This window comes from Bactrocera neohumeralis, chromosome 3, assembly GCF_024586455.1.
Source record: "Bactrocera neohumeralis isolate Rockhampton chromosome 3, APGP_CSIRO_Bneo_wtdbg2-racon-allhic-juicebox.fasta_v2, whole genome shotgun sequence".
Classification (NCBI taxonomy): domain Eukaryota; kingdom Metazoa; phylum Arthropoda; class Insecta; order Diptera; family Tephritidae; genus Bactrocera; species Bactrocera neohumeralis.
Genome location: NC_065920.1, coordinates 70,404,572 through 70,417,405, shown reverse-complemented (window position 1 = coordinate 70,417,405; position 12,834 = coordinate 70,404,572). Strand labels below are relative to the sequence as shown.

The 12,834-nt window shown below is 33.0% G+C and overlaps 1 protein-coding gene across 1 annotated transcript in view; it reads left to right on the top strand.

The window, feature by feature from the left end:
- LOC126753024 (gamma-aminobutyric acid type B receptor subunit 1) overlaps positions 1-12,834 on the top strand; it is a 499,314-nt gene that overhangs the window by 385,940 nt on the left and 100,540 nt on the right. Inside the window, exon 5 of the mRNA XM_050464123.1 lies at positions 10,089-10,305. Within this exon, the coding sequence (XP_050320080.1) occupies positions 10,089-10,305 (217 nt within the window). The remainder of the gene's footprint in view (positions 1-10,088; positions 10,306-12,834) is intronic.

Here is a 12,834-nt window from a genome sequence, read left to right as displayed (position 1 = left end):
GCTAAAATTTTTAAACTTTTGATTTTACTCAAAATCTCAAGTACGCTAGGAGGCGAAGCAAGTTTAAGATCGAACCTAATCTCAAATACATCAACTATAGTATACTTTGCGACAGAACTGTTCTGACAGAATGGGAAAGTGCAAAGGCACATCGGAAAGTAAATAGGGGAATCTCGCAAGGTAGCGTCCTTTCCCTTTTCTAGTTTCTAGTGGTGAAGTAATTTTATGAACAAGGCTGCCAGTGGTTGCCTACGCAAACGAAAAGAAAAGGAAAATTTCGAACACCGCTTACGATCTTACCAAAGGGTAACTAAATATGGTTGCCAAGTGGCCATAGGGACATAGATTAGCCATAAATCCAAGCAAAACTGAGCTAGTCTTATTTATTAGGAGATACTACATGTCTGAAACTACTCTCCCTTTTTTGGAAGCCTCTATTCTTCAACCGCTAGACATTTTGAAATATTTTAGGCTTATCCTTGATAGGAAGCTCTCATCGAAGACAAACAAGGAGGCTAGAGTGAGAATGGCATCGGTCTCTTCATATTGTTTTAGAGGAGCAATTCGGAAGGAAGCGGGGCATCTCATCAGAAGTGCTGTTCTGGCTCTATGAAACCGTAATCAAGCCAATAATGTCGTTCTCTGGCAGAGAGTGCGTGAAAAAATCACACTATCTAAGCAGCTGTAGCTTTTTGAAAGAGCGGCCCTGTTGCTGTTGTTGTAGCGGCAATATTCTCTGCCGAGTTGACAGTCCTTGGTGGAATAAAAATTTGGGGTCCATTCCGATTACGTAGACCCGACTGTCGTGGTGAAAGCATTCCTCATCGGCATTTGTGGTGCACTTAGGACTACCCCAACAATGACACTCAATGACATTATATTTTTTGCACCTGTAGACAGGTGGATGGTAGGTGCTTGGCGTTCAAATCTGCTATTAGACTTAGGGAAGCTGTGTATATGATAAGGGCACACTGAAATTCTACGCTGCTAACTACAAAATCCTACAGAAACCTACAAAATATCAAGTTAAAGGAACTTTGAAAATTGCAATTTCCTCAAAGGAAAGGAAATATTTATAAGCCATCCTCCGCGAGTAACAAGTAAAGAGTTAGTTAAATTACAACAACAACACTCTATCTCACCGACAGACAGATGATATAAGTTTTTTACCTTCATTCTGAGTAATATAAATCATATCTGCCGTGTGTGCGTTGGCGTATGAGTAACCTAACTTATTATTGCTACTGTCGCCTGCTCCTTGGAGAGTAACGCTGCAGGGTGCACGTAAAAATTTTAACACAATAATAAAAAACTGTAAAATAGAATAACAAGGCATGTTGTTGAGAAAATTGTCGTTCGCATAGACACCTTGGGGGCAACACGAAGAATTACTATGCGACAGCGCGAGCGACTGTGGCGGCGACAAGATATGACGTATTAGCTCGGAGAGACGTGCGTATATACATATATGTATGTATATGTTTACAGCTATGTGCATAACTAAACAGAGCGCTGAACTGCCACATTTCGACATTTTCAAAGTGGATTATGACGTCAAAAGTTATAAGCATGTGTGTAAGTGTGTGTGTGTGGTAGTATAACAAGGCGTTGCCAAGGCATAAAAAATTATGTACACATTACATATACTATATATGTATGTACATATACAGCATATACAAACTGCCACACGTTCTTTAAGGTAGCAATTTGATAAAGCACAGAAAGCAACAGAGTTGAAGCTTGCTGAAATTCTACGGAGAATATGTGCACCTTAGCGGCGTATATGGACATTTAGTCACGCACAAAGCACACAGGAGACAACGCATGCGGAAATGTAATAAATGAAAAGATTTCGTGCGAGTAGATACATGCGGCAGACAGACAAAGTGACGAGCCAAGGCAAAAAACGACTAGACACACAAAGCACAGGGTGTAATTTACAACGATACAGCAATTTTTTTGAAGTGGGAAGAAAAGAGCGTGAGAAAAATAACAAAAATATGCAATTTTTTAGTTGAAAGCATTGAGGAAGAGCGAATTTAAAATATATTGAATGCCTTGAAGTAAGGAAATTGATATAAAAAGGGTTTATAAGAACGTCAGTGCCTAAAGGTATGCTATAGGTACGTTTACTTTAAGTGATAATCCGCTCAAGAAAGACGGCGACTATGACAGTAATCGCACAAGGAACTGAGATACTGGATATGCTCCTTAAAATATAATTGGAATTACAGAGTTTTAATTTTTTGAAAACCTAAATTTAAGCAGAGGTCAATACATTGTTAATATTTCAACACCAGAACTCTTAGCAGATCATAATTGTGTACAGAACAGCATGACTCTCTTGAGTGTTCTACTATTATAACGGCAATGTTAATCGTTTCTTACTTCCTAGACTAATATAATGTGTAAATTTGAAAGTTCATATTTCGCGCTTAAAAATGTGCTACTATTTACTCGAACCTCATGTACGACTCCCTAAGGTAGGCTACGATCGTACAGACTTCGCATTAACTTTCTTTTCTTCGAAAGCAAAATTGTAGAAACCAGTGAAACTTCGTCAATGACCCAAGGGCAGGAGTCGCTACCACTATATTTGATAGTCTCTTCGAAATATATTTAAATTTGATTATATCTTATTTACTAAAAACCGAAGTTCCTTTATTGGGTAAAAATATTGTAAAAACAACAGCAGAACACTTCTCAAATAATTCCTTTGTACAGAAATGTATGACTTCCAAAAGTGCATATGATACGCTTACCTAAATAATGCTTTCCGTTTCTTCCTTGCCCCATAATACCTTTATACGTAAAGGTTAAAGTTCATATTTGGCGCTTAAAAGTATGCCACCATTTTGGACAAAAATTGATTTACTCATATGATTGGAAGAAAGTTTTGGACGATGAAGCCAAAACTAATCGCATGCTCGTTGTTGCTGGAAATGATCATTTCGGATGAGAGACAGGCTATATTGATATTTTGGAGGCCTCATACCTGCCAGGCCAGGAACATTTCGGAGGCGAACATGGAAAAAGAGATAATTTCAAGCAGGATAACGATCCAAACTGTCAAAGCTTTTTTTCTCGCTGATTGGAAAAATCATAGCAGAGCCGGAAAGTAGGCTTCAATATAACCTTAAAGTCATTTGAAAAACTTTGCCTCGATGATATTCAAATTGAAACTTATTTTTATGATTATTAAGCGTAATTTAAGGGAAAATAGTACGATTTTTGAAATTTAAAGTCTCCAATTCCCTTAATTTTCTTTAAAAAAAATCTAATTTTTCTAAAAATATTTCATATTAAAATAAATTAAAATTTATTTAAAGTTATAATTAATTAATTTTTTAATTAAAATTATAAATTTAAATTAATTAATTAAATAAAAATTAACGTAGCAAATTAAAATTTAAAAATTATCAATTTAAAAAATTAATTAATTAATTTATAATAATAAAAAAAATTTATAGGGAACTAAATTATAAATTTAAAAAATTAATTTATTAATTAATTAATTCTTAATTAAAAAAACTTAAAAAACTAAAATTAACTTAAATAAAGAAATTAATTAAAAAGTTAAAAAAAAGATGTTTATTAATTAAAATAATAAACTTAAATAAATAAATTAATAAAAAAGTTAAAAAAAAAATTGTAATAAAAAATTAATTAATAAATTTCAATTTATTTAAAAAAATTTTAAATTTAAAAAAACAAAAATAAAAAATTAATTAAAAATTAATTTAATTTATTTATTTTATTTTAATTATTTATTTTTTAGTTAATAATATTTTAGTTTTAATTTTTAAATTAATTAATTAATAAATAAAAATTAAATTAAATTAGTTTTTGAAATTAAAAAAAATAAATTAATTTTTAATTTTAAAAAATTTTAATTAAAAAAAAATTAAATTTAAAAATTAATTAATTTATTCTAAAATAAATTAATTATTAAAATTAATTTTTAAATAAATAAAAAAATTAAAAAATTGATTTATTTATTTAAGGTTATAATTTAATCTCATAAAATTTTCTAATTTTAAATTTTAAATTAATTTAAAAAATTCAAAATTAATTTATTTAAATTTTATTTATTAATTTTTTTATTTATACACAGCTAAAATAACATTGACATCAAAACAACAACAATGCAACACTGATGACAGTCAAAACATACAACAATTCATATCACTAACATACATATACATATCTATATGTATATCAACAGAATCGGCATTAATATACATATATGTATGTTAGTGAATGCGCAAATTTTACAATAAAAGTGAGTTTAACTACAGTCAATCGTTCAAATACATTAACATACAAAATTGTGCTGATATTTTCAATTTCGCAACGCGATTTCCATATATATTGAAGTGCGCCGCATAATAAAAACAAAATCACAAAATGCATGTATTTGTGTATGTGTGTGTATACTCATATTAAATACATCCAACTTTTTTTCTCAAATTTCTATAAACTTTTTGAACGTCAACAGTTTAGTTCCATTTCCTATTACCATTTCCTAAACCACTTGAAGGATTCGGCATTACAGCCTTCAGCTTTCACTCAACTTTTCCCCATTTACAGCTTGGTAACCAGCTTGGCCAACACAAGTGGCTTGCTGCGTCACATAGCAAGAACTTTCCGTATCATCTTACAGCGCTGGCAAACTCTTACGCCCAACATCTTTGGCGTTTGATGCTTTGGAAGCATTCAAGCATTGGAAATCATGAAGATTTCGTTGGGCTTATGGGTAGTTTTACGCTTGCCTTATTTCCATAAAAGGAGAGTCTACTGCACACACACATTCAGGCAGACACATTTTCTCAGATTTAACCACAATATTTGACTGTTAGCGTGCGCGTGTGTGAGGCTTTCACTTCGCATATTTCATAAACTTCTCACTTTGAAGCCTTCACTCAACTTCGGCCGGCGCAACTGTCAAACTGAAGGCGTTGTCCTTGAGCAGCTGCGCTACTTCTGCTCGACTACATTTTGCAGCCGTTAAGGAGTGTCGCAAATCTCATATTATTTTATGTTTGACTGGAAGTGTGTACACGAGTATAAGAAGTATAATCTTGCAAGCTTATTTTTGTATTTATTTTTGCACTATTGTCGACAGGAGATGGGCGCTGATGGTAGAGCGCAGAATGAAGCAGAAAGAAAATTAAAAATAAACAGGAGTTGAGCTTGACAATAGGTGTGGTGTTACAGCCCATTCTTCTTAGATGCGTTTTATTAGTTTTTGAGCACAAAATGTTTCTGTGTGTCAGCTTTTAAACCTGAACGAGGTTTTCAGGCTCTTAAACTGCAGTGTTTTGAACAAGAGGGAGATAGCGTGAGATTTATCAGTTCTCCCAGTCAGTTATTTTTGTCTAATGCCATGAATAATCGACCGCTAAAACATTAGAATCATCAAAATACCCAAAGGAGTATCACTGGAAGAATATTGTTTCATTAGCGCCAACACAGTCAAATAAAAAAAAATTCTCCAACTTTTGTTATAAACCTGATATGATCTGGGAAGCTCCTTTGTGTTTAATCAGAAGTAGATAAAGAAATCTTGAATTTATACATATTTTCCATTCTCTTTTTCTATATATCTTTATTTACTACTCTCTTTCTTCTCAAACTAATTCCAGAGTTATAAACCATTTCTTCTTCGAAAACTTTGCTGGTAATATCGCTAAGTTCCGCAGCCAAATATAAATCAGTATTGTGACGCTTTGAGTTTATTTCCTCCTCTCTCTCTCTCCTCCTATATATTGCACCATATAAATTTCTCTCTCACTCTCTCTACTCTTAAACAGTTTAGAAAGTTCTTACAAATTCCTCGCAAAAATTTCTTGTTATTACCACTACGTTCCCGAGTCAGTTAGAAATCAGTGTTCTAATATCCTCTCTCTTCTCATATATTACTCTATATTATCTTTTTCTTTGACCCTCAGTCAGTGTTGTGACGCCTACAGAATATCTTCTCCTCTCTCTCTCTCTTTTATATATGATTTCATATTATCGTTCTCGTTCACTCTCCACTCTCTCTCTCTCTCCTTCCAAACTCTTTTCAAAGACGAAATAAGTCTTGAGTGTTCATTTTTCAGAGAAGTAAAAGAGAAATAGCTTTTTTCTCACTCTCTTTTCTTCCAAAAATGTAAAGCTCTAATAAGCTTCTCCGAATAATTTTCCATTAATATCACTTAGTTCTTGAATCAGATATAAGTCAGTGTTGTGATCGTTTGAGTATATTTCCTCCTCTTTCTTTCTCGATTTATTTTTCTCTTTTACTGTTTATCTCAATATCTTCCTCTCCCACACTCACTTACCTTAAAACTATTAGCAAAGCCCTTTTCAGTTATGTTAGTTTAGTTCTCGAGACATACATATGTATATACACAAATCAGTATTGAGGGACCGTGAGTATCTGCTCTCCTTTCTCTTACTATATATTATGTAATATGTATGTATCTATATATATCCCTTCCATTTTCTAAGGCTCTAATAAGCATTTCCGATAATTATAAATCAGAGCTTTTGCGCCTTGATTACTTATTTGTTTTTTCCAATCTCCTTCTCTAAATATATGTTTTCTCCTTTACTACTCTCTTTTCTGTATAAAGCTCTAATAGCTCTAACCATCTTTTCTAAAAAATTTTTGTTATTCAGTCAAATATAATTCATTCAGTGGTGTAAAGTTTTGAGTATATTTCGCCCAATCTCTTCATATACATACGTTACTCTATATATCTTTCAATCTCGCTCTCTCTTCTTCCGAATTATTTCAAGAGCCATAATGAAATCTTCAAGAAAGTTCCTCGTATTACTTATACACCTTACTACATATATCTTTTCCAGTCTCTTTCTATACATATATTTCTCTCTCTGTTTCACATCTCTTTCCAAAGTCTTAAGAACCTTCTCCGAAAATTTCTCTGATGATATCTCCGTCGAGTCAAGTACAGATAAGTCAGTGCTGCGATGCCTTGAGTATATTCCACACTTTCTCTTTCAATATACTATATTATTCAGTCAGTGTTATTGTTCCTTGTGTATATGTATATTTTTCACTCTCTTCGTCAATATACATATTTTTAACTCTCACTCTCTCTCAAGTTAGGTATAACATAACCAGCGTTGTGACTTCTCGTCTCTCTTTCTCTGTATATCTTCCTCTCTCACTCTAATTCCTTACAAACTATTGAGTAGTCGAAAAAGTCTTTTCGTATTTTGTCAATAGATGTCGTTGCAGTCGTATATATTCAGTGCTACCAATCACATTGTGTCATACCATATAGTGTAGGAAAGATGAGGGCTGAGGAACAGCTTCTCCGAAAGAAGGTAGGAGGGTGTTGTTGCTCTTTGGATATAACTTTTCCACGCCCTCTTCTTCCAAACTTCTTCAAAAATTTCATAGTTTTACATAGTTCCCCAGTCAAATAACAGTTAGTGTTGAGATGCCAGCAGAAATTGAAATCATGCTGAAACTTCTACAGGAGATCCTTCTTGGGTAAGATGCAGCGGGCCAATGAGTTTTCTCTTCCAATTTCTGACAATTCTGGTTAACCTTCACCCATTGTATTCTATCGTATCAAATTGGAATGCTCTTAACAAGATTATTTCTACTATCTTTACAAGTGGAGGTATAAATATGTCATAATAGCCGCTTTCGAACTAACTTGCTCAAACTCGACCCGTATTTCTAAACATATTTATTAATCAAGTGTTGCTATTTATATAACCGTAGCTGTATATACTTACACAGAAGTAAAACTTCAAAGCACAATACACAATACACAATAAAAACTATAATTTTAGCTACGAGAAGAGTTCTAAGCAAACACTTCATTTCATTTATTTCATTTATCAGTCGGTTCATATTCAATCTCTGTTAAGCATTTGCATACTTTACGGCTCAACGTTATCAATTTCACCTATCTCCATTGTAGCGTTGTTTAATTTTGTTACATAATTGCAAGCTGATTTGATTGTAAACGGTTTGTGGAAATTGCAACTTTTTCCATCGCAACAACAAATCTGGTTTATGCAAGTTAAAAGCATACCCGCAGGCGTCAAAGCTGGCAACGAACAATTGAAGCAGACCAAATGTAGTTAATTGAGCTATCTGGGATTTCTATATATACATATACAAAGTTATGGATATACATACATATGTACACTTAAATGCCTTTACTTGTTGACTTGGCAAATACGAAAACATGTAATCATATTCAATGCACTTAACAGCCTTTGTCTGTAATGCTGAAAGCACACATTTAGGCGTAATTCAATAATCCTTGATTCAATAGATGCTGGCTGGCAAATATTAATTGATGGATTAAGACTAGCTGTGTGCTGAAGGCATTCATTTACAGGAATATTTTGACTGCCATTTCTAGTGATGCTAAGTCACTAATATAATTGATTAAATATGTTGCTTTATTATATGGTGACTAATATTGACTAACAGGGGTATAAAAAGGTTATTAAAGTAAGCCGACGTTTATTTTTATAACTTAAAAAGGGTGTTTAGTTTTTGACACGAAGTTTTATAACATTCAGAAGAAAATTTCGGAGATTCTTTAAGTACTATATATGTGACCTGGTCTACGAAAAGGGAGCTAACGTGCAAAAACTAGTTTTCTGGGAAAAGCTGTTAAAAATAATCGTCAGTTTCTCGTTATCTCATTAATTGTTCTCCTTTATTTTGACAGACCCCTTTCCGTAGACCAGGTCACATATATAGAAACTACCAGCGTCACGAACTGAGTCCAAATGACAAAGCCTGTTCCTTCGCCTGTATCTACGTCAAGTAGTCCCTCAGTTTTTGAATATTGCTCTGATATTTTGTAAACATGTTTTGCAGCCTAAGAAACTGTTATCTTGTCGAAATTGTTGATATCGGACTACTATAGCATATAGCTGCTATACAAACCGATCGACCAAAAACAAGTTTTTGTAAGGAAAACTTTTTCATTTGACAAACTATTCCAAAGAAATTTGGACTAGATTTATATCCAAGGCAACTCTATAAGCTTCGATCATTTTAACAAGACCAGATCACTATAGCATATAGCTGCCATACAAACTGATCGATCCAAATTACAATAAATATGTTTTTATAACCTTCAATACTATAACAATTCAGCTGTGCAGAGTATGAAAGCTTCGCGACAGCCGAAATTAATGGTTTTTCTTATTTCATGGCGCTAAAAAGTATGCAACAACTAAAAGTACCAATTTCCTTAAGTTTCAACATTTTCAACGCTAAAAAGTACGCAGCCAAAAATTTTTTGAGACATTTTAATAGCATTTGCTGACATTTGGCGGCGCCGAAAAGCTTACACTAGTTAATTAATATGTATCACATATAACTTAGCACACTTATGGTGCTCAAAAGTATGCAACATATATATTTTTTAAATTATTTAAATTGAGTGTGATATCATTTTAAATAATTGTCTTTCGCATTTGAAACAGCTTTTATAAAAGTCATTGGCGCTCAAAAGTATGCAACATGTAACTTTTTTAGATAAATAGTATAGAACTTGCTGTGACAGGACGGCGCTTAACAGTTTACGCTAATTAATTAGTACGAATCTCATATATTTTTGCATACTTATGGCGCTGAAAAGTATGCAACGTGATTTTGTTTTTCAAAATTATGATAGTAGAATTTATTATCGAATTTAAAAAGCTCTTATAAAAGTCATTGACACTCAAAAGTATGCCACATATAATTTTTGAGATAATTTAAACAGAGTTTTGTGTCGTATAAAGACATTTAAAAGTTTATCTTAATTAATTATTATGAATTTCTTATAACTAAACCTTACCTTATTTATGGCACTCAAAAGTATGCTACATGTAATATTTTTCAGAGCAATAAAAATTAATTTGCTGTCAGTTTAAATTCCTCGAACCCGAAATACATAGCTTAAGCAAAATCCGTTGGCGCTCAAAAGTATGTAACTTTTTTAATCCATTCATATCGAATTTAAACCTATGTGTTTTATATATACATACATATAACTCATTACTTGGTAATTTTGTATTCAAAAGTATTTAATTTTCATTTCTTTCCTTCGCAGACCGTTGAAGATCTCGAAAATCGTTGCATGGAAGCGGGCGTCGAAATCGTCACAAGACAATCATTTCTATCCGATCCAACAGATGCGGTACGCAACCTACGCCGACAAGATGCTCGCATCATAGTCGGTTTATTCTATGTCGTGGCCGCGCGGCGTGTGCTCTGCGAAATGTACAAACAACAACTGTATGGACGAGCGCATGTGTGGTTTTTTATAGGTGAGTCAAGAAGCTAAAATTTTAGCAAATAAAATAAATTTAAATTTACAAATAAATAATTTTTTAATAAAAAATATACCGTTTTAGATAAAAATTAAGAGAAATTTAAAAAAAAATTATGATAAAAAAAAATTGAAGAAAAAAAGTTAATTTAAAAATTTTAAATTTTTAAATGACATAACAATTTGCCTTTGTGTGCTGAAAATAAATCTCGCACTATTTGCATACATAAATAGTAGCTACTAATTAAAACATCATTATGATAAAATGCCAACTGATTTCAGATCCAAAATGCCGACATTCCTCATAAATAAATCATAAACCCTTTCTATTTCTATGTCTATCTATGCTGTCTAATCTCAACGCTTTCACTCAAAATCCAATTAAGCATTTGTGAAAGTGTGTCCTTAAATCGCCACTAAACCATTAGCTACTAATTTCCCAACAACGCGCTGCCCAATCACTTTCTGTTTCACTTTTTACCTACTTCTCTCTGCTCCCTTGCCCTACCCTCCACAGTTGTTGCCATGACAAATGACCCGAAATACCTTCAGTGCCAAATTGATTTGTCACATTTTCCACTTTATCCTTTTCTACTTACGACCCTTTATATTTACTGTAATTTGTTGTTGCTGCTTTTTTATGAAGCCCAACTTTAATACGAAAGCGCATAGTTAACCTTCATGCCACGATTTGCATATATTTTAAGTTTAGCTGGCAGGTAAATGCCATTTTAGAGCACTAATCCTCTCGCACATTCTCTCACGCCGCGCATTTTAGTGTGTGCTGTTATTTGCAGAGTTGCCAGGGATTTTTTAAATTCGTTTTTATAAAAAACATCCCTGAAGTTTGAAAAGAAGTGGCTCTCAAGTATGTCAAGAAATATCTATAATGGAACCTTATATGGATTAAGTCAGCTCAGATTTCCGCGCTATTCGAACATTTCGAGGAAGAGCACCTCATCCACGTAAAGACTTACCGTATTTATCAAATCCCAAGGTTGACAGGCCCGAAGAGAACACGAATATAATTAAGAATCGTTTCTCAAGAGCCATGAATGCTCTCATCAAACATAAGATCGGTCGCTGATGAACAGACTCATTTCGTGAACTTAACGTTAGATGAAACCGATAGCACTAACTAAAAGCACATGCCGTGACATTTTATTACAAGAGAAAGAAGGGAATTCAAATAATTTTCTCATCACAAAATTAATAAACGTTATCCTAGAGTATCTCAAAGACAAACTGCCAGTTTTCTAAACTCTTCTAACTTAAAAGCCCTTTTTAGTACAAAAACTAAAATCTGAAATCTCGCGAGGTTAAGGAATATGATCGTACCAATGTAAGGAAGTAAAAACTTTAAAGTATCAGCTTTATTTAAGAGAGAACAGAAATCAACATAAGATCAAATTTGACCCGGATTGACAAAAAATATTTTCTCGTATTTCAATAACAGTCCTTATCATCGCCTTCAAAATATTCTGATTGTGTTATAACAATGTCATCGATCTGCCAGTACCAAAATGATAGTAACGACAATTTAATATTAAAAATGTATTACCACTTGATCAAATTTGACCCGGATTGACAAAAAAAATTTCTTTCTCACGTGATTTAATGTAAGTCGTTATCATTCATCGCCTTCAAAATATGTTCCAAGGCCATGCTTAATTTCATTTTCCACACACTTGGTATAAGCCTCGGCTGTGATAGCCTTCGGTGCCTTCAGCGTACATTGGTTTTTTTGGTTTATTTATTGATTGATTTTTGAAGGCCAACCTAGCAAAGATTGTTGACTAATATCAACGTATTTTTCATGAAACTGACCAAAACATTAATCAAAACTTTAACCGAAACATTAACTAAAACTTTAACCGAAACATTAACCAAAACATTAACCAAAACATTAACCAAACATTAACCAAAACATTAACCAACCAACACATTAACCAAACTTTAACCAAAATAGTACCCAAAACTATTAACCAAAACATTAACCAAAACATTTACCAAAATATTAACCAAAACATTAACCAAAATGTTACAAGCACATTAACCAAAACATTGACCAACATTTATTCAATAAAGATTTTAAGAACCTCTGCTATGTTCTGAAGTCAATACGACGATTTTCAAGCTTTCACGGGCATATAAAACTAGAATGTTCCAATCTAATACACAAATTATATCGGTTCGGTTTGCGAGCGGAGTTTGAATGGATCATTCTGGGGCAATTTTGATTTTCAAATAATTTTCCTAAGTACGAGTTGTATATAGTATCAAATGACCACTTCCCGGAAAATAAATAATTTTAGTCAAAATATGTCAAATTAGAAATAATACAAGGCTTAAGCTATAAATGTGACTTATCTCAAATAAAGCAGCACTGCAACTCAACTCTCAGAAGCAACTTTCACTCAGTACCATCAAAATAGTATTTAACTAAACCCCAACTCACCCTGTTTGCAAGTGTCCAAAAGCTAGCATGGCAACTCTATCTGTGCGGGTTCAACGAAAATGGTCGTGC